This window comes from Amblyomma americanum, chromosome 9, assembly GCF_052857255.1.
Source record: "Amblyomma americanum isolate KBUSLIRL-KWMA chromosome 9, ASM5285725v1, whole genome shotgun sequence".
NCBI classification, from domain to species: Eukaryota; Metazoa; Arthropoda; class Arachnida; order Ixodida; family Ixodidae; genus Amblyomma; species Amblyomma americanum.
In genome coordinates this window covers 100485196-100508486 of record NC_135505.1, presented here as the reverse complement: position 1 = coordinate 100508486, position 23291 = coordinate 100485196, and the positions used below count along the sequence as shown (strand labels likewise).

Here is a 23291-nt window from a genome sequence, read left to right as displayed (position 1 = left end):
CTTTGTGGAAAAACACCGCTGGTGGCAATGCCGTCATGTCTGGTATTCTGCTGTGATTGCGAAGGCTGTTGTGGGCTTCCTGCTTGGACGGTAGAGTGTGTCATCAGCCATGAGAAAGGCAGTTCTCTCATAGAAACAGTAATGTAGCACGCCCACTGCAGAAGAGAAGAAATGGACAGAAAATCACAATGAAACGTTCAGCAACTGCATGCTTTTCTTTTGATCTTGGCCAGACCTTGTTAGCCTTGCTATAGATTCTGGAACAAGATGGAGTGACGTTTCAAGCCGAGGTGCCTGGTTTGGTACAGCGAAACGCCATCAGAGGTATTCGGTGTGGTCAGGCTATGAGCTTATAATAGGCACAGTTTATCGATCTGATATAGTGACTGCATAATGCAGGTCTACAGAGTGCAAAAACATGCGGTGAAATTTAGAATTCGTTATATGCTAGTCTACATAAAATGTCATGCATTCAAAATTACCGAATCTTTGGAGCGTATACAAAGCGACGTCAATTGAAGTGTTTTGCGGTGATAGCCGGCATTGTCTGGATGTCTGCTTGCCTTCTTCGCTCATTTCCTGCATTGGCAAAAAAAATAAAAAAAATGCATGAGTGAAATGTTGATTTGAAACCCCTAAATTCAAAGAAGTTTATTTGAACTGACAGTTTAGTCCTGTCAACAGCAAGTGTATTTAAAAGGTCTCTATCCATTCCAACTCTGCATAAACTGAACAAAGTTTTGGAAGTTGACTGAGCTGACTAAGTGAAAGTATATGGCCACAGTTTAGAACTAGTATGCTGTGCACGCAATGTCTTGCTTTTGCGAAGATTACTTAAAGGGGCTCTGAAACAAATGCGGAGAGGACGTGAACTAGCTCAGTCACTACATCCTCTCGTCATGATCATCCGAGCCAAATAACACACTTCTACACGCAGCACAGAACCCACAATAACGCGCGAAAGTTGGAGAGTACTTATTCATGCTTGCGTTCTCCTCCGTCGCGCACTCCTGGGTAATGTTGCTCACAGATGGCTGTTGGTTAGAGAAAGGGTTTATTGATGTGAACCCCCCCCCCCCCCCCCCCCCCCCCCCCCACTCGGGGAATTTCTGCGAGCGTCGGCGGCTTTGTCGGCGAAGCGCCACAGACACGAGAACGAAAGGCGCAAAAACTCCGAAATTTAAATTTTGACTACAGATAACTCGCCTTCCACAAAATGTATTAAAAAAAAATTCCTACTGAAGGATAATCGTGAAGCGGTGTCCTTTAACAACCCAGGCATACACCACAGCTTTACTGCAAGCCACGTTCAGAGCCCCCTTGAAATAAAATGGGGCTATTCTAGGGCAACGTAATGAGGCGTCCTTGGTGTAGATGATCGACTTGCCATCGTCCACACGTGAAGCGCCAACGACAGCGTCAGGTAGAGAAGGTTGACAGCTACCGGCGTTTTGAACCTGCATATGACCTGCCTGAATTCGCCGACTTGAAAGGAGTAGGTATTGAAAATGGTGAGACACATGACCAGCAGGCTCAACACGATGCAAAAGTCCTGCACACTGCGAAAGGAAGTTTTGAGACCAAATTAAAAAACGCAACCGGGCCCACTTTTGCGGAACCTAGCTCGCGCTGCAAGCAGAAACTGCGTTCGCTCTTACATGGCTAGCAGCAGCAGTTTGACTGGTGAATGAATGTAAATGTCTTGCAAAACATTCAGCGCGATATCAACAGCTAAAAGAGCCAACTGAAGCCATATTACCAGCTTTAAGTACTTTCGATTCATGTTTGCTACAAGAGAAACCAAAGGGCGTGCACGCTTGTGTACAAGCGGTTGCTACGCAACAGTCCACATAATAGAACCGCAGATCAAATGTGCGTTTCGAAAACACTATCATCAATTATTGCGAAGCAAGAAATATTAGGCTTTGTTTTAATCAAGGAACGGTAATAATTTTTGTTCAATTTTAGTAGTATTTATAAATTAAGTGCGGACCAGGTAAATAAACGAACGAACATGACACCCACATGAGTCCCCTAGAGTGACTATGGTACGACTCGCGAGTTGTATTTGTGAACTTGAAGTGCTCTTGGTTAAGTGTCTTGGCTAGCGCTATGGACAAGCAAATTGATCTGCTTGGACGAGATGTCAAGAGCTTAACAGATATGTAAGTCATGGTCGAAATATTAGGAAGTGTTGCCGCACGGTGTGGCATGTTTGCTATGCATTGCCAAGCTGTCGCGAATTTGAAACGCGTCCCCAACTACAGAAGGGGAACGCTATCGCGTGTGGGTTCGAACGAGACAACAATCCGATCAAACAAAACGAAGCCGTGTTTATAATTTAAAAGGTAAAGGGCCAAAAAGAAATGAAAACTCTACGCAAAACACACACTCAGCACGCGCACAACACTGCAGGTTAAAGGAAAGAGTTAAAATCTTGAGCGTCCCAAGTGAAGAGGGGATGCCTTGCAGACGGCAGATGCGGGTGGTTGAAATGCGACGCGTCGAAGGAAGCGGCGGAAGAGAGCCAGGTGGTAGTAGGAAAGGAGAGGAACACAGGGAGACGCCGCTTGTCTCCCGTCAACAGCCCGAAGAACTTGGCAGCCGCAGGAAAAGCGTAGCCAGGTCCCTTCGACGGCGTCACGAACACCAGAGACTTCAAGCAGGTTATCCAAGAGTGCCTTACGGCAACACGGACCCTTAGTCCGCCGGCTGCGACCTCCACACTTGCAAAGAACGCAGGAGGCTTGCGTCGGTGATCCAATGGAGGTCCACGGCGGCACGGACCCAACGTCCGACGGCTGCCACCTCCTCGCTTGAATGACACGACCCTCACTGCGCTGTCTCCCTTCACACCTCGGTTTCCTCGCACATCAGCACCGCTCCTCTTGCCCGTCACGCTCTTCGTCGCGTCTTGCAGTCACCATTCGCACTCGCGCAACGCTGGCTGGCACGTGCTTTTGTGACGAGTCGACTCCATACCTGCACTTGCGCAAGCATGGCGAAGACATCTTGGAGGTTACTCTCTGCAAGATGATCAAAAGGGCGCTCGACCTCCCGATCTCTACCTCAAATGCGAGGCTCCTTGCACTGGGGGTGGTGAACACCTATCGGGAGCTGCGCCAGGCGCACCTCACTAATCAATACACGCGTCTTGCCCAGACCGTGTCCGGTCGTCGCCTACTGGGCCGGCTACATATACAACATGACCATCACATTGAGGAAAGGGTACAAGTGCCAGAACTATGGAGAGGCGCCCTCCGTGTTCGACCCCTTTCTACCAAAATAGACAGAGAGAATCACAATGGACGGCGTCAGGCGTGGGCGAATGCCCTGCACCGCCATTATGGCTCCAAACACAGCGTTTTCTATGTATACGTTGCGGGCCCACATCATTCCAGGGGAGGATGGTACACGGCCGCAGTCGTTCACAAGGGAAGACAGGTGAACGGTCTCACTTTTAAGGCACTTAGCACAACCCACGCGGAGGAGGTAGCAATCGTCCTAGCCGCCTCCCACGCTGAATCTAAATTCATCATATCTGACTCGCGCGGGGCTTGCCAGAATTATGAATTGGGCTGGATAACGCCAACAGCGCAACGAATACTTCAGAGAGCAGCTCGGGATCAGGACCCCACGACCCGATTTCTCATTTGGACTCCAGGCCACTAGGGCCTACCAGGGAATGAGGCCGCCAACTCGGTCGCCCGCGCACTCACTAACCGGGCCCCCGACGTAGACCCTACCGATCTGGACCAGGACTCCTATCCTCTGTTAACTTTCAAAGTTATCTCCGCTTATTACCGGGACTCGCACCGTCAGTACCCGGCTCCTCTCAAGGGGCTGGGGAAAGCGGACGAGAGAATATATCTTAGACTTTTTACTAACACTCTACTGTGCCCGGCAGTGCTCAAACATTTCAACACTTCTTTCTCTGGCCTCTGCTCTTCCTGTGGGGAGGTGGCTGACACGTTCCACATGGTCTGGGCATGCCAACACAATCCTTCTCTTCCGCCCCTAACCACTTCCCCTACCCGAGAGGACTGGGAGGTGGCCCTGCTCAGCTGCCTGGACCTGCCGGCCCAACAAGCCCTAGTTCAGCGAGCTAGAGTGGCGGCCCAGACCAATGGGGTCCCTGAATAAGGGACTCCACCTAGTACTGTAAGGGGAGCGGCCCACTAGGGAGTGCTCCCCATGCAACCTCTCTGCAATATTCAAATAAATGCTTTCACCACCACCACATGCAGCGCTCCGCTGTCGATGCACCGCACTCAAAAATCCCCCGACGATTTGTTGTGCACCTCACACTAGCATGCTTGCAGATTTAAAAGTGGCTGGCATTTGTCGCTGACCCCCCTGACAGTTCTTGGGACAAACTTAAGGCTACACAAGATGAACACTAAAACGGGAGCAACGCTAACTATTTGCACTTTATCTCTAGTTGAGTACTGAATTGTGTCGTGTTGTAGTGCAAAACTTCTACTTTTTTTATTTTATGGAAAAGGGTGAGTTTGTGTGGTCAAGAAAAAATAAAAAGCCGAGTTTCTAGCACAACAATGTGACTACACATCCAAATGCAGTGTTTACTGGCATCACACTTCACTCCATACCACACACCTCTTTCCCTTTGGGTTCAACCCCCGGTTGCAGTAACAGAGTGAACAAGGGAGGGGAAGCCTCAGGGTACTTGTCAACATTTCGGCAAGAAGGCATATTTTCGTCTGGCCGAAAAGTCGTCGAAACGTTGGCAAGCACTCTGAGGCTTCCCCTCTCTTGTTCACTTTTTGTGTGTCAAAAAGTGATCTGCTCTCTCTCTCTGCCACAGGCCTCTGGTTACAGTGTCCTAGAAGCGTTTTAGAACATTGTATCCTGGAGTCAAATGTCCTGTCGGACTCTGATCAGACTAGCGCCAGTGCATAACATCACAACATGTACAATGGTATATTACTGCGTGGTTTGTTTTGATACCCTCTGCAGCTAAAGCAGTTAGGTTTGGTTTAGTTAGGTTCGCTGTCAAAGAATTAAGTGGTAGCTGCTGTTGTTTCTGCACATAACAGCAAGAGCAGTTAATTTTTTTTTTTTAGAATGCCTTGTATTACACCAGACAGAAGAATATTTCTGTTGCGCATGAAAGTTCTTGGAACGCCAAAAACATGACATACCTGAATATCCTCGTTGGCTGCACGTGCAGCCACGCATTGAGGAGTATAGTTCAGATCATTTAGGGCAGTGCAAACCACACCTTTCAGTTCTTGGCTGAATGTCGAGACTGCCAAGCAATCAAGCTGCTTTTGCAATTTCCATGTTCCAAAAACAATTGTGGGCACAGAATTGAAATTTAAACATAGGTACTGATTTTTAGATAGCACTTACGCTCAAGCTCAGCCGGATAGACATAAAACCGTCCAGGCAGTAGCACTTAGCCCCTGTCAAAGAAACTGCGCTAAGGTATTTCATTTGCTCCAAAGTACACTGCTCAAGCGCTCTTGGCAGGTGTATGGATGACTACACGAGAGAGAGGATTGCACATGCGCCATGGCGCTTCTCCTTTCTGATAGGGTGAATCTATCTGGGCGACAGCTTTTGGATGTAGACCACCACGACATGACCGCAGTCAGGCTGGTGCAATTGGCCACATCATTGGTCATGTTGGTGCAAGGTGGGAGGTCCGATTTGGAGCTGTAAAGGTGGCGAATGGCTGGCCGTCCTGGGCTGGATGGCCGTTAAGGTTGGTCTGCTGGGCGTACTGGCCTCCGTGGCTGCCAAACAATTCATCACAAGCATCCGGCAAAGGTGCCATTTTGGGATGTTTGTTCGGTTGGTGTTGCCAGACTAGAGGGCTCGCACTTCATTCCCATGTAGTCCAGAGACAGCATCACCACACCAGCCCGGTGCACCCTCAGTTGGTCGTAGTGTCGGTGGTGTTGCTGTCCATCGAGATTCCATTCTCTTGCCAACCTTGAGCTCACAGATGCTTGAATTACACATGGCCTCCAGCTGTCTCCTGTATGAAAGTTTTTCAACCAGACAAACTGTCCTGGCTGCCCGCTGCCCGCTCTTGCCATCTGCCAAAGGGAATGGACAGGAAACCATGTTACACGATAGCGTGCGCAGCTGAAAGGCAGGTAGCATGGAAGCAGGAAGTACTTGCAAATGGGCTTGTTGGTGTGTATTCATGAAAGACATGAGAGCGCAAAAATGGCAACACAGACGAGTAAGGGAACAGGACAAGTGCTGCTCACGAGCAGGAAGGTTCCCATTTCCCGCTGGTGAATGGTGATAGGGGCGCAAGATACGGTCGAACCTTGACTGGAGAGTTCCCTGTCTTTCTGTGAAGGGCATTCTTCAGCGTTCTTACAGCCCTCTCAGCTAACCCATTCTACCGAGGTTGTTACGGGATGTGTGCAAATGCTGTATGCGACATTAATTTGCAAACGATTGGAATTGGTGACTCGTAAATAGTGGCCCGTTTTCTGAAACTATTTTCTACGGTAGGCCGAACCTGCTAAACAATTTGCTGTCATCCTGTGTGCTTCTCTGTGTCTGCAGGTCTTTCTGCTGGTTTTACTTGTTTCAAAACTTGCCCAACTCTCCACTTGACTGATGCTGAGAACGGCGGCACCCTCCAGAAGAAACACGCTGACGACTTCACGACCACTCAGATTGGGCCCGGTGCACTCCAACACCGCTAGGCATGCTTGCTCAGTCTTTCTTACGAACGCCGGCCAGTGGTGCAGCTGTCCTTTGACTGGAATCTTGCCGAGGAAGTGGGACAACTGGAGCGCCATGTCCTGGAGGGCAGGCTACTTGTTGCGGTGCTTTCAGTACGTTGGCCAGGTTATAATAGACAGCGGAAATCCAGTGTCCATTTCCACCTTGGGCGGGACGCCGTTCTATGTTATTTTGCAAAGCATAGGCTTGACGAAGTTCACAGACTGTGCAAAAACATTCCAGAAGCAGCGTTCATCAACGTCGTCGTGATCAAAGGACACTCGTCGGAATGGGCCGCCAACTCTAGATGCTTCTCTTGGCATATCTTTGTCAAATTCCCTTTCCGCTGGGAACGAAAGCGTACTGCTTTACGAAATTTGCATTTGTTTGACAGGTGCCCCTGGCCACAGCATCATGCCCAGATGCTCTCTGCGCCAACTTGTGTGTGCGTCCCAGGCATGTAGCCAGATAGATAAACCTAGACGCACCATGGCATTCTGGCCTTCTCCGCAATACATCTGCATTGCTGCCGACATGCTGCATTCTGTTCATTTGGTCTGTGCTCGATGCTGCCACTTCAGCTGCCAAAGCCATGTCCTTGACCTCTTTCAATGTGAGTGATGACTGCGAGCAAACTTCTGCGAGCACCATCATCTCGAAGTCCGTAAACAATCTTGTCACACAGCATTCTGTTGAGGGCATTGCTGAAGTTGGATCTCCTGGCAGTCTCGCGCATTTCTTGGAGGGAATCTTAGTCCTGCAAACATGCGACCATCAGTGAAAAAATTGCAAGATTTTGCGATTTCGTTGCATTTCGGAACAATATACTCGGCGAGCTTCATAACCATTTCTTCATAGGTGAGTCTTGAAACATCTAGGAAGTCTTGAATCATCTAGGAGCACAACGCCCTGCCAGCAAGGTGATGGTCCGTATACTCTAGGCTTTAATTAAAAACCAGTGTTGGCGGTAACGCGTTACTTTTTTCGGTAACTTAGTAACGTACTCGTTACCATTGCGGAACTCTAACGGGTAACATACCTACGTTAACATTTTTTGGTAACGTGAGGCGTCCCATTACCAGTTACTTCTTGTTAAAATTGCGACCTACTACAACACTGTTAAAAACGCCTTGCCCTTCTTTGAGTCTGTGATACAAGCTGGTCAGTCTTCTTTGTCTTCACTAAAGACAAGTGGGCCACTTGGAGAAAGCCATGACCACCTCTACCCGATGGCTCAAAACCTTGTTGCCACTGAGGTAACACAGAGCTGACACAAGAATGAGCGGTGTTTATTCGACCATATGGAATTTGTAGTGTGGCAGGCGTGACATCAGAGAGACTCGTACACCACAGCAGTTCTCACGCTGAACAGTTTAATGCAATTTGAAAGTGATCATTTCAGGCTTAAATGGCAAGTGCACTAGCTTTTGTGAATTTCGTTATATTCTCGGATTCAAATCTATACAGGCTATAGGTAAAGCACGTCCAGTGTTTTTGTGCTAGCATTTAAACCAGTGACTTAATTGACAATTGCATTTTGCGCTTCTCCTCGAAGCATCGAAGCAGTGCGGGGAAGATTGGTGTGACGTCATGGAAGGTAGCATTTAAAATTACCACTGCCGTCAGCCACACTCTGCTGTGCCTCATTGGATGCTGCCAAACAATGCTCGGCGAGCTTTGGCTTCAGTGGCATTGGTTTTTTTCCTTCAAAGCAAGTGTTTATACATTGTAAATATATTGGTACCTTCGATGACGTCATCATGCGTCCCCCACTTGGCACTATGTGCTGTCGCGATTTAATCGGCAACTACGTCCTCATTTCAAATGTTAGCCCAAAAAGACTTGCTTTACCTGCAAACTTCACACATCGACTCCGTTAACCTCGTCAATTTCTAAAACCTATGCAGTTGCCCTTCAACCTACCTGGATCGATCTCATTTAGCATGGTATATTCTCGCACAAAAGCTGACGGGAATACATGAGCTTAGCCGACCGCAGGATTCCGCTTTCCTGCACCGCCATATTTATTGCAGACTAAGTGACCATCACACCAGGGAAACTGTTTGACCTGTTTTAGCTGAAACAAGCCTGACATTGTGCTGCGTTATACATATATCAACATACGTGTTTATATCTCTTGCGTATCTCAGATGCCTGGATACCCTCGCGGCTTGCACGGAGGCCGACTGGTTTCGGGACGTCCGCTTGCCACGGGAGTTGGCCGACCGCTTCTACGCATGTCTACAGAAGCGCCATCTAATCAGTGATCAAGTTGTACCTGTGGTATGTTAGTGCAGCAGTCGGAAATGTAGTTACACTGGATGTACTGAAGAAGGAAGCCAACAGTCATCGAAATCAAGCACGCACAGGGGAATGTCTCTATTTTTCTCCCTCTTTTGAAGCGAAAGCTTCACTATGCTAGGTAGAGCCGCGCTTAGCGTGGCACTAAATTTCACCTTTGCCGAGTTAAGAGTTCATGCATGGCTATAAGTCACACCATAGCTGAGCCATTCAGCCTAACCTTGTGGAACATCTTGGTCATGCACACACGGTCATGACCTCGTCCTTTGACCTTTGGGTGACCTTTCAGCCTTGTGTTAGATAAAGGGGGAGGGGGTTAAGTGATCGGTCACGTGGATAACGTCACGTAACCATTTCTGTGAAGCTTTCGCTGACTACCATGTTTAACTATGCTAAACCTCTGCCAATTTTTTTTTGTGGTGTGCTTCAATGCAAAAGATTCGTGTAATTATTTCATGGCTGAAAGATAATTGATTAGAAAGCATTAAAGAAAATTCCGGAGAAATGTGTTTTTTTTTATGCTTTCTACCAGCGTGGTCATTCTTTTTATGCTTTCTAAGTGATTATCTTTTGGCCATGAAATAATTGCAACATTCTTCTGCGCTGATGAGCACCACAAGCAAAAAAGAGAAATAGAAACATTCCCCTGTGCTTGCTTGGTTTTGATGACTGTTGGTTTCCTTTATTTTTATGCCTAGTTAACAAGGCCCTAATTTTTCCAACCCTTGTCGGCTCAACAGCACTGAACATGTGACACCTGCTTGGACCTTTATGGGCAGCAGTTGTGCATAAATAAAACTAAGTATGTCTAGAAATGATTGACAGATAACTGTCAATCTTGTTTAGTCGGCTGATTATTGTGGAAAAAAAATGTTTGCACACGATGTCACTGACCCCATCATGGTAGGCCACGGATGGCTTTTCAGTGCATATTGGAGTGGGTGGCTATGAGCGGATTAGGTAAGCATGCAGCCTTTCACTCTGGTTGTGGTCCACAAACATGGCAGCTGCTGTGCGCTTGTGCATGCCATTCATTGCTCCTTAGGTTTGCACAGGTCTCTCCTTTCTTTTCCTTCTACTTTCGTTGAGCTCCGTCGATGAGCTTTTTTTTTCACTGCCAGTTTAGCAAGTGTTTCTACTTGTTGATGCACTCAGACCAATTGTTCAGGAGGGCAGCATTCGTGTATCGTTCCTTGCGCCTGTTTTAGATGGGCCATAAGTAGGCACCCAAAGTCTGTGGCCATAAGTAGGCACCCAAAGACTGCGGTCCAGGACGGTTGGCAGAAAAGGTGCTTTAATGTGTGCGCCCTAGGCAGAGATGGTGTCTAGCTCTTCCGAGCGTACTGCCTGCTCTTCTCCACCAGCAGTCTTCTTCCTCTTTGCTGGTGCAGTAATTATGGATGGCATGAAAGATTTAACAGCACTGCTTTGATAGTTTTCTTAGCCATCTCTGGATTTCAGCATGATGATGCCTGACTTAGCCATCCATCCACTCTCTTTTACAGGTGCTACATGCTGGATCCCTTGAAGCTGATTTGGCTGGGTGCCCCATCACAGATAGGGGACTCATCAGCCTTAGACACTGCACTAGGATTAGGAAACTGTGTCTCTCCTCGACTACCAGTGGCTACAGCTTCAGTGAAGAAAGTAGGGTGAACCTCGAAGTACTTTTAGAGCGCTAGCTGTATTATCCTAGTTCCCCGGTTTCGCGTTGTCGTTGGTGCCGTCCCATCCACATGCCCCATTGCACAGCAAAAAAAAAAAAAATGACCGCCACTCAGTCTGATACGATGAACTGTTGAGCAGAAGGCACATTTAGAATGATGCTTTTTCATTTCACGCTTTATTTTAGGATTCTTTCCATTTTATGCTTCACTACTTTGGCTTGCTTTATGGCTCGCTTGTGATTTGTTTATGCCTTTACATTTGTAGCGTTATACACATTCCGCCTTACTTGGTGTGTCGTGTTGGATCAGCCGATGACATGTGCCTGCTGATGTAATCCACTGACATGCTTGCTTTCAGCGCTGCTCGCTTGAGGGCATCGCCGCTCCAACTTTTCGTCATGGGAGGCAGTTCTCACAGTCTGCTTGATGCAGGCACCAGAGGTTTCACTCGGTGGCCATGCGGCAATACTTGCTTGGCCTTTTCAGCTCATGGCACTTGCACTGCTTACGCAGTGAAAGATAGACTGGTATAAATCGACCCCTTTATAACAGCAAAGTACAGGGGAGCATTGTGCATGGAGCCTTACAAAACTGGTTAAAAAATTTCCTGCACCATGAACGACCAACAGGCCCCTATTCTTCTGGAGAGGAATGAAGGCCAAGGCGGGTTCCGTATAACGGCTCTCGCTGTTAAGGAGCCCACCCTGGCTCTTTGTCGAACCACAGTCCATAGAATTTGGCAGGTGCCCAAAGTGCATCCACCAGCAGGTGCCTGGAAGTTGGCTTGATCCACTGCGATCCCTTCGGGGTACTGGGTGTTCTACCTGCCCACTCATCCACCTAGTTTTACCCTGCTCCAGATTGGCCGCGTGGATCGGTGCCATGCAAGCAGTGAGATTATAGGAAGCCACAGCTCCAAGCAGCTGTGGCCTGTAGCCAGTGACGTCTCTCGCCAAATCTTTTTAGCTTGAGCCATAGCTCAGTTTCTCTAGTAATTTTTTTAGCTTGATTCCCTGCCCAATGGTCAACCATCTAGCCTCCATTCTCGCCTTGCTAAGTGGGGAGTTATTATCTGTCACATGAGAGATCTCTTATAAGCTGGCTTCCATGTTTTCATTGCTTACTAGTCTGCGTGTAATTCCTAGTTGCCAGCCAGTGACTAAGTGTCTAAGTGTTGCATAAAAGCAGGCTATAGAGAACCTGCACTGCCAAGGTGGCGCACCTAGATAGATGGATACTATTGGCATCCCCTTTTGGATCGTGGCAGTGAATGCCACTTTGCCTAGTAAATTGAAGTGCTCTGCAGTGGCATCGCGTCATGCATATGATGGTGAGTTGCGACACCACGGGTCCCCAAGCACGTGTGGGCTTTTCCCATGCATGTCTAGCTATGCTTGGCGCTTGGTTGTGTTCAGGGGAATGGGGATCCTGGTGGTCAAGCCAATGCCGAGCGCTTGGACCCTTAACGGAGTATAGACAACAAATGTTTGGTTGCGCGTTTTCTTTTTTGTAGTGGTGCATGAGACGTTAGTATACATGGATCATCCTGTGGTTTTCGCCTGTGGCTGCTAAATAATGTGTGACCGAATTTCTTCTATCGCCTGTTTGCGTTTCAGTTTCAACAGCTGAACGATGACTATGACGTCGCTATGACACAACTCTCCTGTCTCCTCCTCCTTTCTTGGTTTTTCTCTTCTTGGCGGCTAGGGTTAACCTCGTGTGAGATAGGCTACTTTAGTTACTGCTTGCTTGGCTTTAGTGGTAATGTATAACTGGCATGTTTAATGGAATACTTATTCCTGTCAGACTGTGTCTCCTAGTGATGTTCATTGTTGGGTTCCTAGCATCACTGCTGAAGGATATCTAATGTAGCATGGCTGGTCCTTCTACCCTGTGAAAATTGCGCTTCGAAAAGGCATTCCATTTCTATGGATCCAGCAAGCAGGAATTCTTCCAAAAGTACCCCGTGGTACATTGTGAAAATCAAAATATCGCAGCATGCAAAGTTCCACCTTTCCTAGTACCAAAACGTTGGAGTGAAGTTGTGCATCTAAGCTACAAGGCCGCAAAAATGGCTGGCTACGACTTAGTGCTGGAGTTGGGAGACAGCATCCTTCGACTATGGTTCATATTTATTTCTCAATTTTGTGCACAGATCTCAAAATCTGAATCAGCATGTTGAACCCTTACTCAAGTTATGTTGACGCGACCCACTGCACATGAAGAAGAATTCTGTGGTGGTCGTGCCTCTCCAGCTCTGCCGCCGGGAGAAACATTACAAACTGGTAGTCACTGTCGTCATCATCACTCTCAATGGGCTAACTCCTGTTAACGGCAACAGTGACGAAACCGATAACCAGAGGACACAATTGTGCGAGCTGCCTGCTCGAGGCAAACCTTTTCGTTTCTGGTGCCTGTAGGTCCATGACGTGATTACCTGTCAGATCTGAGCTTGCTCTCTGCTAGCAGGCTGCCAGAGCTTGGTAAATCGAAGAGGCCCACTGTGTTCACTGGTCATGCAGTACGCATTTGCAAGTGCTGCATACAGTTGTAGGTCCTTTGTAAGGCTGACACAAATGTAAAGGCCCACATCTTCTTCTTTATTACTGCAGTATCGTGTATTGGTGCAGCAGTGCTTATATGTATTGTACAATAAACTGGAACAGTCTAGTCTGTCTCGGTTTGGCTCCCAGAACTTATAAAATGTGAGCCTGCTCACAAATCATAGCATGCACAGTCACTAAGGAAATCTGTTTGTATGCTGGTTCGGTATTTGCATGGTATGGCATCTGTCCATGCTACAGTATTGTTTGGCGCCCTCACGGTAGGTGCGCATATTCAGTTGCTATGTTATCAGCATACCGCCGTTTGTATGCACAAGCGACGTACAGCAATTAAGTATTCTATAAATTGGGACAGTATTTTGCTTCAGGCATTTAGGTGGAAATATCAATCTGTTTGTTTGTTTTGTCTTTTCTTTTTTTCAGGTCTTCTGGAATGTTTCAAGTGCTTTCATGAATTGCAGTGGCTTGAGCTTGTCGGGATGAGGGGCGTCTCGCGAAGCGTGGTGCAGCTAATTGCGGAGCAGAACAGGTGGCTCACTGTTCTCAACCTGAAGGAATGCGAGAACATCAATGATTCGTGCCTTGAGCAGCTTGGCCTTCACTGTCTTTTGCGGTCTGTCAACTTCTCATCGACGCAGGTGATTCCTTGGACTTCACTTGCTTCCTTTTGATGTCTTTCATCTCGCAAGCTTTTCGGTTGTTCTTTAATTAGTGCACCCTGTAGCTTCGCTGACTTTTCGATTTACCATGTCTCCCTGCATAATGAGTGAACTTGTATGATAAACGCATTTCTTTTGTAATCATTAAAATTCAGGAAAATTTCATTTTTCTGACATGTGAATTATAGCCCATTTGATAAATGCATCTCGCAAGTTGTACCAATTTTTTTTAATGGAAAACTGTTTGTCATGCAGTAAATACAGCACCGGATCAAGCATTTATGATTATGTTTCTGTTGGTGATCTCATCCTATTTCGGTGCGGTTTACATGCTTTTCGGAAGCTGATTGCTCCTTCTGCAGACAAAACTAACAAATGTCGCTGTTTGATCAGAGCATAGCACTGCTGCACAAAGTCAGCTGAAGGAGGTGGTAGACTTTGTTCAGTGTAATACAAAGTCCGCAGCATTTCCTGTTGTAGTTCTTGAAAAATTTCATTAGAAAACTCTGAAAAAATTTACCTGGCGTGATAAATGCATCTTAGCACCAATTTTTTTTATTCAGAAGTGTATTCAGTTTGCAAGCAAAATGTCCAATGCACTCGGGGAGGGGGGTGGGGCTGGAACGACTACGAGGTGGGACGACTTAATTTGGTATGTTGTGTGTTCCCCAGGAAAAAGAATTTTGGTGAACTTCTACAAACTTAGCTGTTTTATTTGATCAGTTGGTCCACACCTAGGGGGTCTGGAATGTTGTGATCAAGGGCTGTGCATTCTGAGAACTGAGTATATTAGTTTCGTTATGGGACTCCGCATACTGCAGCTCTAAGTGCAGTGACGGAACCACATATTTTGGACACACTGTGTTATGTTTCTTTTACTCCGGCCCTTTTCATGCCTTAATACTGGTCATGAATCTTCTGTGTCACATTGTTGGATGGCTCTGCACGTCTGTTTTAAATTGACATTGAGGACAACTCCATCCAACTACTACTGTTGTCAGCAAAAAATGATTCACTGGCTCCTTCTTATTAGTGAGAAAATGGGGTTTAAACATCTTCCTGCCAGTCGATTCAAACTTGTGATGCCTTTACCGAAAAAGACAGGTTTTGATTGAACGTCTTGAAGTGAACGGTGGTGTAGTGCAGCCGCCGGTATCCGTGTCCTAAACTCAGCGTCGATGCACGCACTTTAATTGGTTTTTGACCCATTAACCCATTTTGCGACTGCAAAATTTTGTGTTGGCCCCTTAAAAAATGAACTGTTGATGTCTTTCATTGTTAAACTGAAGAATTGGCATCCTTAAACCTGGATATGCTACTTAGATGGAAAGAATATTTGTTTTGAGTTCAAATAAACAGCGGAACCTGAAGGGCTAAGGTAGAACAACTTCTTAATTGCTGCCCTCTCACCGACACTGGTGCATCTTGTACGGGCTGGTCTTGTCTCTGTGAAATTTTGGTGGAAGTCTGATGACCAGTTAAGCTGCCAATTGTCCCTTCCCTTAAAGATCCGTTGGTGTGGAGTTAAAACAGTGCGTCCAACTATCGACCAGGCTTGAAAACTGGTAGTTACGGCTCACCTGCTGACTAAAAAACTGAGGTCATGTTTCGTGGAAGCAGTTATTCATTCCGTTCCTTCGAAAAACTTTCAAACAGCTCGGAAACTAGGCTGTGCTTTCATTTTCATAGGTTCAACTTGAAGCGTTAGGAAAAAAAAATCATTGTGTTTGATTTCATTTTATTTTGTTGCGGGAACAATTAAATGGAAGGAACATCAATATAGGCTAAATGCTGGAGGCCTGTGTACTGTGTGATGTCAGTGTGGTGACGAACTCCAGGGGGTCGAAATTACCCGGCGCCTTTTGCTGCGGTGACCCTCATAACCTGAGTAGCTTTGGGACATTAAACCCTTATAACACTGTAACCGAATTGAATTGAACATTGCATCTTTTTCATTGCATCTCTTTCTGAATAGATCACATCTCGTGGCATTGTCGCACTGATCAGGGGTGCGTGTAAGTGGACCTTGGAGGTATGTGCAATGTTACATTAGTAATTGTTCATGTGGATAACACAAGCGCTATGAACACAGACACAAGGGGGGACAGGGGGAGCGCTATGTCCCCCCTTTTGTGTCTGTGTTTGTAGCGCTTGTGTTATATTCACAATGAATGTTTACCAACTCACTCAATTATCTGCCTTGATGTAAGAATTGTTTACTAGTGACAGCATTCAGTTGAACGGCATAGGAAGTTCGGCTAGTTGAATGCTGTTCATGATGAATTAGTGGCCGCAAACGTTACGAAGGTGCAGAAAGAAGACCACAGGACAGGCGCCGTTTCCACGGCTGGTTTATTGGGAAACCCCAGGCTAAAAGGGAAATAGGCTATCTGCAGGTTTTGACTTTTTTTGTTGTTCTTTAACCTCGATTTGTTGACTGATAGTTTTTGTTGCTGCCTTTGATAAACCAGTGGTGAAAAGAGCACCAGTCCTGTGGTCTTTCTGTGTTTTTGTTATGTTTGTGCCCACTTACTCATAATGAGAATTCAGTGTGCTTTTCCTTTGAAATGATGTGTAAGACATTAGTGAGCATGAATCACGACTTGAAATTTGCCTGCATTCAGTACCTAGCTTGTAGCTTGCATTTATCCTTCTATGCAGTTTCTGTTTCAGCAGCTGTAAGACTGCTGCCACGTCACAAGTGAGCACCAGATGTCGAGAGTCATGCAAGAATCTGCATTATAATAGGTTTTTGTTCACATGCTGCCATCGGGCTTCTGGAGCAGTTTAACGCAAGAGCTTGACTGAATCAAAATAAAAAAAAACAATGTTTATATTGCAGTTTTTGTATGCCTCGCGTGATCTCATACTCACTTGTGACGTCGCAACCATCGTCCGGCAACTGAAACCGAGACTGCAAATACAGTGTAATCCACTTATAATGATACGAGATATAACGATAATGCCACAGTGTTAGCCATTTACTGGCGCCGCCATGTGGTGGGACAGCACCCGCTGGTCTTCCTTGCCTTCCCCGGCTCGTGCGTTGGCTCGCTGAGTGTGTCTGCCTGGCTAGTCCTGGTGTGCCCTTCTGCCCTTTCTGCCAGCTTTTGGTGACATTTTGGTGGCTACAGAAGCTTCGCCCTGTCGAGCAACACCCGGGTGTTGGAGCCATCTCGGATGTCATTCGCGGCAAAGTCTGTCGAGCGGTGCAGCCAATGGCTTGTCCCCAGCCGCTGCCTGAGCCGTATGTCATGACGTACAGTGAAGCGTTGCGCAGCTCTGCGCCAGCACCACCGGCATTTTACTGCCCTGCTCCTTCTGCACCGCATCAATGCTTTTCGACTTCGCCTGCCTTCTCCAATGCACGACCACCCCTCAGCAAAGCGCACGTGTGGTGCACATCGAACAACCGGCCCCTGTGCTTCCACTGTGGTGAACCCGGCCACATACTGTGCCACTGGCCATATCATCAGATGGGCCTGCGAGGGTTTTCACCAGACGCACCCCGGCCACGCTGTGGTGAACAACCCCGTGACATCAAGCAGTACCTGTCATCCAGCGTCCCCCCTGCGCCTTTGCCACAGCGCCCGTCCAGGTCGCTGTCGCCCCGTCGGTTCTCTTCCCCAGGTCGCCAGCCGTCCATCCGACAGTCCCGTAGTCCACACCCGGAAAACTGAAGACGGCGACCTCTGGAGATAGGGCCGCCGTTGCTCCGCAATTCGAACAAGATCCTCCGCTCGCCGACTTGACCCTTCAACCCGATCTTCCACCTGCTCTGACCACCTTCCGACGCCCAGAACAGCCTCTGTTCGATGCCCCATTTCTATGAACACCTCGACCCTCCACTCTGGAACCTTTCACTACGCGTGTTCCAGAAAATGAGGTTGTTTCAGCCGAAATACCTGTCCTTGCTAACAACCACCATGTGACTGCCCTCGTCGATACTGGTGCAGATTTCTGAGTGATGAGTCGTGGTCTTGCTACCCTCTTGCGAAAAGTGCTGACACCCTGGCACGGAACACAAATTCGGACCGCTCGCGGTCACATGGTGATGCCGCTGTGCGTCTGCACCACTAGGATTGAGATTCGCGGTATCATCTTCACTGCTTGCTTCGCTGTGCTGGCTGAGTGCTCCAAGGACCTGATACTCGGTCTCGATTTTCTTCGCGAAAATGGGCTGCCATCGACCTCCGTAAACTCATGGTGACATTCTCTGCCCCATGCGCCATAGCCGACGACAGTGCGCCCGGAAGACCCGTTTTTCGAGTGTCCAACGACCACGTCACTCTACCTCCGCGTGCCAGCTTATTTGTTACGATGGACTGCGACATCCCCACGCGTCCAACGGCATCGCAGAAGCAAACTTGTCTTTACTGCTGAGGCAGCAAGTCTGCATCGCATGGGGTGTCGTTGCCTTACAGAACCAGCGAACTGAGCTTCTAGTTACAAACTTTAGCGCCGAATACCGCCACCTGGCGAAAAATATAGCCATCGCCTATTTTGATGAAATTGGCGAGCCCGCCACCCACTGCGTGTTGTCAACGTCCAGGGACACCCCTCCAGGGCGACCTAGTCGAACAGTTAAGGCTGACGTGAACCCTGCTTTGAACACTGATCAGCATCGCCGCTTGCAAACCATCCTTGACTCTTTTCATGACTGCTTTGCGACCATCTTTAAGGTCAGGCAGACGTCCATAACGAAACATCGCATCATAGTTGATGACAGTGAGCAGCCTATTTGTCAACACCCGTATCGAGTGTCGGCGAGAGAGCTTGAGGCGATACGACTGCAGGTGGACGAAATGCTCCGGGATGATGTCATACAACTGTCTACAAGCCCATGGGCTTCGCCCGTTGTGCTGGTCGTCAAGAAGGATGGGACACTGAGATTTTGTGTCGACTATCGAAGTCTTAACAAAATTACCAAAAAGGACGTTTACCCGTTACCTCGAATCGATAGCTCATTTTGATTGGCTGCGTCATGCCCGCTACTTTTCTTCTTTTGACCTCCGCAGTGGGTACTGGCAGATTGAGGTAGATGAACGAGACCGCGAGAAGACAGTGTTCGTTACTCCTGACGGGTTGTACGAGTTCAAGGTGCTGCCCTTCGGCTTGTGTTCCGTTCCTGCCACCTTTCAAAGAATGATGGACACTGTCCTCGTTGACCTCAAATGGCAGTCCTGCCTCGCCTACATTGATGATGTCATTTTTTCTGCCACCTACGACGAGCATCTCAAGCGCTTGAGTGCAGTACTGGAGGCCATACGATCGGCCAGCCTCTCGCTCAAACCAGAGAAATGCCACTTTGCATTCCAACGATTGAAGTACCTGGACGATGTCGTGAGCGCTGAAGGTGTTAGCCCTTCATAGTAGCTGCTGAAGGTCAGCACCAAGAGTGATGTGACGGAGCTGCGAAGCAAAAATTCAACCACGCTGCAGCATGCCTGATATCTCGTTTGTCTCGCCTTTATTTATGGTGCGATACTTTGGCTTCGAATTTAAGTCGACCCCCCCCCCCACTTCGGATTTAAAAATTTAAAAAAATAGGTCGACTTACAATCATGCAAATATGGCAAGTGGATTGCACTGTACAGTGGAAAACAATTCAATTAAGAGTGAGGTATTGAGCGTAGATGAATATCTTGTGGTGATCAATGTTTGCTAGTATCATACGGCCATTTCATAGCAAAAACGCAATCTGAAAATTTGATGTACCCCGGGTAAAGTAAGTTGTACTAGTGGTATCAAAACCCCTGTAATTCATCAGTAAGCATGTTTATCATGTGAAGTATGGGTTCTATGTCTGAGTTCCTTGGAGAGCTTTCATTGATCCCCTGGGAACCTAATTCCGTTCATCTGTCAACCCCCATGTTTCTTTCTATCCACTTTACTTTGAGCCAACCATACTGTAACATTGCAATGTAAGCAGTGTGGCTGCTTATGTGATTTGCCATACATTTAGCCATTATTAATTGAAGATGTGCATTTTTCTGAGGGGCCATGCATCTGCATGCCCTTTTTTTCATGCATGTTATGGAGGAAGGAGCGCAGGCTGACACACAGGGTTCCTCAGTGCCTTTTTGAAAGCTGTTGAGGATTGCTGCAGAGAACCATAGTGTAACACCGTATCAGTTTTAAGATGTAGAACTGGACTAAATTGAAAACTGCTTCTTTCTGCTGCAGGAGTTTATCGCTGAGCGATGCATGCAAATCGATGACATCGGCATGAAAGCGCTTATGAGAGACTGCACGGCACTAAAAATTCTGAGCGTGGTAGGCTCCCGAGCCATTCCAGGTAAGCTACGACTTCACTCTATGGTAGTAACTCCTTAAAGGGGAACTCCAGCGGTTTCCTGAACAATTTCAGTTGATAATTGCATGGCATGCTTTTGAGTCTCCTCTCCCCGCTAGGAAAGTAGCAAAAACTGTTTTCTCAATGTACCTGCTAGAAGTATTTTAGAACAGAACGAGCTATAAAATTGAAGCCAAAACAGGGGTTTGGCCTATGACATCGCGACATACCAACCTATGATGCGGATATTATCCCAAAACTTATCGTGTGTGAGTTGATTGGCTAAACTGGTGACTGTAAATGACAGCTTAGGTCATTATTTGTGTGAAGTGACCGAAAACAAGTGCGAAATTTTGTTCCTGCAAATGCAGAGCTAATATCAATGAGCATGCCAAACTGCGACGTTACACTTGGGTGGTTGCCCACCCCCATACAAGCCATGAAATGTAAAATCTTAAAATTCATTTACACTGCTGCAAGACTTTGCCCGGCTGTGAAATTTGGCACATATGACCAGGTAATTGCGCAGTACTTGTCCTAAATATTTCAGTGAAAGGACAGAAGAGCTGTGATACGAATGCTATTCTTCAACTAAAATTGTTTGGAAGAAGCAAAAATTATTTACAGCAAAAGGAAATTATTCAGATATTTAAAAAGGAACAAAATAGAAAAGGACCAGCACTGCAAACATTGAGGGAAACAGTTATGAAAACTTAAACTTCCAAGTAAACTCAGAAAGCCAGAGCATAGTATATCGCTAGTTTATTAGAAGACATATCTTACCTTGAATTCTGATTCCAGGCAGCATCTTAATGCAGCTCCTTGTGTGATGTCTCATTCAAGACTACAACATTGGGGGTCAGATGTTATTAGAAAACAGACACCACATGAAGTTCGTTTTCTAGCACTTCTACCACACACCAGAGAACAGCGCATCAGGTTCCATGTCACCATTGTTCACAAAGTTGTGAAGTTTTGTTTTCTTTGTCTGGATTCATCATATTCGCCTAACTACGTCCACTGCAGAACAGACCCCTCCCATATCTCTCCAGTTACGTGTACAGTCATACCCACTTATAACAATATCGGTTATAGCAATACTATATTGGATATAACAGTGGTCACTCGTAGCACCATCAGCTTTACTTGTATTATATGGTAAAATAACTGCTTATAGCAATGCTGTGACAGCAGATAATAGGTTATAACAATTAAATTGGGTCAGTAAAAGTCAACCTTGAGAGAAATAAAAACATGTAAGACGCTACAACTGCACCAGCCAAACGAAGCTTACAGCTCAAAAGCACGTGCGTGTGGAGCTGAGCAACAGACCGAGCTGGCGCAGTGACCCAGAGAAAGCGAAAGGATCTGTGACACACTCGAAGACGCCGGGCGCACCGAGGATCCTTGCATGTCGTGGCGGCGCAGGGGGGAGAAACGACGTTCCCCCCCTTGCAACCAGGCAGAGAAGAAAGTAGGGAGCCTTTGTGGAGCAGTCCATTATTAACGTTCCTGAGGGGCGAGCCACTCGCAGAAAATGAGGCGCATTTTTTTTTTGCGTTATTTGTGAGAGCTGGCGCGGGGGAGGTGATCGTGTGTGTTGTCCCATCTTCCCCTGTTCTTCGGTAATTTTTCGGATTGCACTTGTCCTGAAGGAACCTGCTATTGCATCAGACAAGCTGCTGGGTTGCTGCATCGGCCACGCGTGCCATGCATACTCCCAATCCGTCGGTGCACTGCACGCGTGTTGCCAGCGTGGTTTTTCTTTTGTCCGCACGCTTGGTTCTGCGAGCTCCTTCAATTTCCAGTCAAGAATTGCTTCCAGAAAGCGCGGGCTAGATGCCAATGACGCAGAGGTGCGCACGAAGTTCCCACTAGTGCAGTGATGATGGTGCTTTGGTCATCGGTGAACGGTAATGATTGTGGCGCGTCGAGTCGAATTCTTTCACGCTTATGATGCAGTCACGACAAATGACCTCACTAATGAGGTGATCATGGCAGCTATCACCGGCACGGATAGCAACGAACGGGAACCTATGCAAGTTGTGTGCACTAAAAGCTCGTTAATTCGACCTACATTAATCAGAAATCCAGATAATTCGAGCTGCCAGCACTGCCCTAGCCAATGCCCAATTATATATGTCTATGGCATTGTACGCCTGCTAAATTGGATGCTACGGGTCTCGCACCGGTTATTCTAATGGGCTCCTGAAGGCAGGCTGCGTCAAAATTGGTGCGGCAAGTGTTCGTCCAAATATTCCGACACAAAATTAAATTCTATGCTGCAGAGTCATCCGTATACCTCAACATGCGTGCAATGGTAGGCACGATGACAAACATACGGCCACGTCCCAAAGTCAGTTAGGCCGCATACTCTGTTTCGCTTTTCAGAACTTCGCGCCAGCTCGTATCAGCCAGCTAACCGAGCCCAGCTGCATGCTGTTTCAGGCACTGATTGGTGCGAGCGCTTTCGTCCACTTTGGTTCTTTCTCATCGGTTCTTGCACTGCGTCAAATCTGTGCACTCATCACGTGCCGTTTGCAGTTTCTGCAGTGAAGCTTCCTCGCATGGGACGCTGCTGCCTGCGAGGGCTGCGACGTAGTAGCAGTGGAGTTCCAGCAGTACTGCGTCGCACCGTGAAGGTTGCTGGGGAGGCCCTTACCACCTTTGAGCAATTCTTCTTTGACACTCCCGACAGTATGCATGCAATAAATCATTCACGGAAATGTGAAAAATAATCGTCGCGCCGTTTGCATCTCAAAAGCAAGCAATCGCTGTCCAGTCTTTTACCTGATAAATACACCATGATGCAAGCGGTTCTTGTTATCTTTCCTGGATCATTCGATAATTCAAACTTATTTTCCGATCCCCTGAAGTTATAATTAACGAACTTTCACAGGCATTAGAACAATCAAGCCTCTGCAGGTCTATCCTGTCATTACAGTCACCGACCGATTTGTCGGACTCGAAGGGACCCGAAAAATGGTTCGAATAATTGAACAGTCCGAAAAATTCATGAAGTACAAGAAATCACTTTATTGAGATGAAATCGGATTAAAAATGTCACTGATTTTACCTCGCGGAAAATTTCTCA

General features: G+C 47.2%; 2 protein-coding genes across 5 annotated transcripts in view; one reads left to right on the top strand and one right to left on the bottom strand.

Moving 5' to 3' along the window:
- Window positions 1-16: 16 nt before the first annotated feature.
- Window positions 17-1910, bottom strand: LOC144103868 (transmembrane protein 138-like). Its single transcript, XM_077636579.1, has 4 exons — window positions 1659-1910; window positions 1388-1559; window positions 483-579; window positions 17-155 (listed from the first exon to the last, which is right to left on the bottom strand). Exons 1-4 carry the CDS (start codon window positions 1781-1783, stop codon window positions 34-36), a joined length of 516 nt encoding a protein of 171 aa, XP_077492705.1. The 5' UTR covers window positions 1784-1910; the 3' UTR covers window positions 17-33.
- An 89-nt stretch (window positions 1911-1999) lies between these two features.
- Window positions 2000-23291, top strand: part of LOC144103866 (protein AMN1 homolog) — a 39397-nt gene continuing 18105 nt past the window's right edge. For 2 of the 4 annotated variants that reach the window (XM_077636571.1, XM_077636572.1), the window contains exons 1-6: window positions 6550-6824; window positions 8862-8994; window positions 10518-10659; window positions 13667-13881; window positions 15878-15934; window positions 20089-20200. In XM_077636571.1, the coding sequence (XP_077492697.1) occupies window positions 6604-6824; window positions 8862-8994; window positions 10518-10659; window positions 13667-13881; window positions 15878-15934; window positions 20089-20200 (880 nt within the window). In that variant the 5' untranslated portion in view covers window positions 6550-6603. Of the gene's footprint in view, window positions 2166-6549; window positions 6825-8861; window positions 8995-10517; window positions 10660-13666; window positions 13882-15877; window positions 15935-20088; window positions 20201-23291 lie in introns of those variants that run through there. The other 2 variants (XM_077636574.1, XM_077636573.1) reach the window with 2 other exon arrangements.

Coding starts and splice junctions, on each gene's coding strand:
- LOC144103868 (XM_077636579.1), bottom strand. CDS start 1,783: ATGAATCGAAAGTACTTAAAGCTGGTAATATGGCTTCAGTTGGCTCTT. Junction 1,560..1,658: donor AAACTGCTGCTGCTAGCCAT/GTAAGAGCGAAC, acceptor TTCCTTTCGCAG/TGTGCAGGACTTTTGCATCG. Junction 156..482: donor GTATACGCTCCAAAGATTCG/GTAATTTTGAAT, acceptor TCTCTTCTGCAG/TGGGCGTGCTACATTACTGT.